This window comes from Mandrillus leucophaeus, unplaced genomic scaffold, assembly GCF_000951045.1.
Source record: "Mandrillus leucophaeus isolate KB7577 unplaced genomic scaffold, Mleu.le_1.0 Scaffold201, whole genome shotgun sequence".
Lineage (NCBI taxonomy): Eukaryota > Metazoa > Chordata > Mammalia > Primates > Cercopithecidae > Mandrillus > Mandrillus leucophaeus.
Window position 1 is genome coordinate 427009 of NW_012102044.1, and position 4289 is coordinate 431297.

At 44.5% G+C, this 4289-nt stretch overlaps 1 protein-coding gene across 1 annotated transcript in view; it reads right to left on the reverse strand.

Annotated features, from left to right (window-relative positions):
- The window catches only part of LINC00452 (long intergenic non-protein coding RNA 452), a 5855-nt gene extending 5349 nt beyond the window's left edge, over positions 1 to 506 (reverse strand). Inside the window, exon 1 of the mRNA XM_011979447.1 lies at positions 274 to 506. Coding sequence (XP_011834837.1) covers positions 274 to 506 — 233 coding nt within the window. The remainder of the gene's footprint in view (positions 1 to 273) is intronic.
- Positions 507 to 4289: the final 3783 nt, after the last annotated feature.

Here is a 4289-nt window from a genome sequence, read left to right on the forward strand (position 1 = left end):
AACTCTCCCCACCATGTAACTCACCCCATTATTGTGTAACTCACCCCACCGTGTAACTCACCCCATTATTGTGTAACTCACCCCACCGTGTAACTCACCTCATCATTGTGTAACTCAACCCATCGTTGTGTAACTCACCCCATTGTGTAACTCACCCCACTGTCTAACTCGCCCCATTGTGTAACTCACAGAGCTTGGTCGTCCTGTCTAGTGTCACTGTCCTAAAAGCACTGTCGGGTCACTGAAACTGTGATTAGCCTGGGCTTTGCCTACCCAGAACCCCTTCTGAGCGCCACGAGCACCTTTGTAGGCTCAGCTGTGAAGTTTCCAGATTCCACATGCACTTGCCCTGTCAGGGGCCTGGATGCTGCCAGAGTTGTGTTCACCTCAGGTGTGCCATCACTGTAGCTGTTTCGGTCCGTGACACGGTCTTGCAATGTTGGCGTGCACGTGGAAGCGTGCAGGGAACAGTCGGCACTGGCATCGAGGCCCCTGGATGTGGCCATCCACTCTCGATGGCCCCAGGTCCTTTCAGCCCCTCAGGGTTTATTTCCTAGGGAAACTCTGGTTTGGAACCATAACTGCAAAGAGGAAAGTCACAGAAGTTCAGTGGGATGATCCAACTTGCTTGCCAAGAACACACTGCTCCACTAAAATTCTCTTGTAGTTTCTACACCCAAAACATGGGCCAAAAATTCAGAAGCCACTGGCACAGCCTGGGAAGAACAAACCTGGCTAGGGACTTTGTCAGTCATCCCAAGTCACAAGCGCTCAGGCGTCCCGTACAGGAGAGGGGGTCTTGGCCCAGAGCTCACCCTCCTCGCTGAGGCACAGCTGGGGCATGCTTGGTCCATCGGAGCTAAGATGCTCTGCACTGTGCTTTTAAGGAGCAGGGATCCTGCCAGGGAGGACTCTTAAATGGAACCACGATAAGCAGTGATTTACGGTCAGCCCCTATACACACAGCAGATGCCGTGAGGCCTGCTGAGCTTCGGAACAGTGCACCTGCACTCCTGCCTCCCGGTTTGACCCGGCTCCAGCCTCTGTGCTCCGTGCTGCACTCCAATCCCACCAGCACCAGCAGCTGACGGCAGGGGAGACGTTCTTTCCACGATAAGGATTTGTTTCAACCAGCCATGAGTTCTTCCAGTAAACACAGTTAGCACATAAAACTGCATCGCGTGGTGAAAGGAATTAGGAAAATATGCTGTGTTTACTTTGTGGTTCCAAGAACTGATATCTTTAAACCTTTGATTTGCCAAGAGCTCAAGTCATGGGCAGGAAAGGAGGGTAAACCCGCCCCGTCACTTGCAAGCGGCCGATGGATAAACAGCTGCCGGCTGTCTCCTCACAGCGCAACTCAGCTGCTGCTCCCGAGCTGTGCTTCCAAGTGCTGGGCTGTTTGGCCTCTGCCCCCAAGTGGAGGCTCCTGCAGAGCACAGCTGGGCCAGGAGCTGGGTGGCTTCGTTGATGCTGTCATTGCTGTGCCTCAGTTTCCATCCACAGAAGAGGGGACCGTACAGGGCTCTTGAGCAGAACAAGATAGTTGTCATGAGACTCTGGGGACTGCACCAAATGATGCTGGTCACTGAAAAGGAAGCAGCCTGTGTTACCCGGACCGCATGACCGCCATACCGCTTTTCAGAAGGTTCGTGAATAACCCACCCCTCATTTACATGTAATTAGGTGGAGGTATAAACAGAGCCAGCCAGCAATCTGAGGGGGCCCTTTTGCCTGTGGATGGCCCTGCTCTGTCCGTGCAGCAGCCTTTGGCTGTGCCCCATTGCCCTAATCAATGCTTCTTCTGTCAGATTCTGTGTGAATCTCTCCTGATCACGCTTCCTCCACCGTCGGCTCACGTGTGAATTATCTCCTGATCAATGCCTCCTCCACCGTCGGCTCACGTGTGAATCTCTCCTAATCAATGCCTCCTACACTGTCGGCTCAGGTGTGAATCTCCCCTGATCAACGCCTCCTCCACTGTCGGCTCACATGTGAATTATCTCCTAATCAATGCCTCCTACGCTGTCGGCTCAGGTGTGAATCTCCCCTGATCAACGCCTCCTCCACCGTCGGCTCACGTGTGAATTATCTCCTGATCAATGCCTCCTTCACTGTCGGCTCACGTGTGAATTATCTCCTGATCAACGCCTCCTCCACCGTCGGCTCACGTGTGAATCTCTCCTAATCAATGCCTCCTCCACCGTCGGCTCACGTGTGAATCTCTCCTAATCAATGCCTCCTCCACGGTCGGCTCACGTGTGAATCTCTCCTGAGTGAAGCCGAGAGTCCTCTTGGACAGAGGAGGTCTGCCTGCCTTGGTTTTGCTCTGCAGACCACTCGCTTTGGTTTAGAAGCTTCCTCTCTTGAGGAAGGTGATTGCCTGCTAAAGCAAAAGTTGTCAACCCTTTCTGGAGAAATAGAATCCAGAGCCACTACACATAAAATTTATATTTAGGATAAAATCCAAAATTATCTGACATATGAAAACCAAGAAAAATATTACCAATCTTCAAAAGAAATGACAACTTTTAGTTTCCAACATTGAGATGAAAAGACTGTTGGATTACCAGACAAGTACTTTAAAACAGCTATTGTAACTGTGCTCAGCAAAGTAAAGATATGCTTGTGATGAATGAAAATATAAAAAATCCAAGCAGGAAAATATAAAATATTAAACAGAACCAAATGGAATTTTAAAACTAAAAAATACAATATTTGAAATAAAAAGTTCAGGTTTAATAGAGGAAAATAGTAGTAAACTTAAAGAGATTGATGAAATGCCATATAAATTAAAGAGAGAGAAAAATGATTTTAAAAGCAGAGATCTACAATAGTTGTCATCTCTTCAAAATGTCTATAAAGTGTTTTTGTAAGCCTCATAGTAATCATAATGCAAAAACCTATAATAGATACACTAAAAATAAAAAGCAATGAATTAAAACATACTACCAGAGAAAATCACTTGACTACAAAGGATGACAGTAACAAAGAAGGAGAGGAGAGGAGTTACAAGACAACCAGAAAACAAGCAACACAATGGCAGTAGTAAGTCCTTCCTTATAAATAACCTCAATGGGTTGGCTCCACAGCAAAATTGAAGAAACAGTGGAAAGAATCAGTGAAACAGAAGTACAATAAAAATTACACAATCTGAACAACAGAGAGAAAATAGACTGGAAAAAAAATGAACAGAACCTCAGGGACTTCTGGGGCTATAACAAAAGATCCGAATTCATGTCATCAAAATCTCAGAAGGAGAGGAGAAAGAGGATGGAACTGGAAAAACACCAAAAATAAAATGACTGAAAACTTAAGAAATTTGGCAAAAGACATAAACCTACAAATATGAGAGGCTGAAAAAACTCCAAACAGGTTACATTCAAAAAAATTCATGCTAAGACACATCATAGTCAAACTTCTGAAAAGTAGAGGCACAGAGAGAAATGACATTTTACCCATAGGGAAAAGCAATTCAAATGGCAACAGATTTCTCATCAAAAACCGTGGAGGCTAGAAGGAAGCAGCACACAAAACTGCCAACACAAAAGTCTGTATTCAGCAAAAATAATCTTCAGGATTGAAAGGGAAAATTGAGGCATTCTTAACTGAAAAAAAACTAAGAACATTTGTCACTGGCAGATCCATCCAAAAAGAATGGCTAAAGGGGCTTCCCAACACAGAAAGAGAATGATCAAAGAGGAAAACTTTTTTCTCCTCTCAAATTTTCTAAATTATATTTGATGAAGCAAAAATTAAACCACTGTAGCTCTACATATGAATATATCTGGAGGAGATATTTATGACAATTATATCACAGACAGGAGATTAAAAAGACATAAAAGAGAAAAATCAAGGAAACAAATAACTTTTTCTTTAAAAAGATCAATAAAAGAGACAAATCTGTAGCAAGACCGACCAAAAAGAGAGAAGGCATAAATTATCAATATTAGCAATGAACAGGGGCCATCACTAAAGACCCTGCAGACACCGAAGGATATTAAAGGAATACTGCAGACAATTCTATGTAAATATGACCACTTAGATGAAATCGACCAATTCATTAAACAAAAAACGACCCCAACACATCTAATATGAAATAGATCATTTGAATAGTTTTATAACTATTTAGAAAATGGAATTTGTAATTTAAAAATTGCCAAAAGTGAAATCGCGAGGCCCGGATGGTTTCATTGGAGAATTCTACCAAATGTGTAAAGAATTTATAATTCGGCCGGACGCGGTGGCTCACGCCTGTAATCCCAGCACTTTGGGAGGCCGAGGCGGGC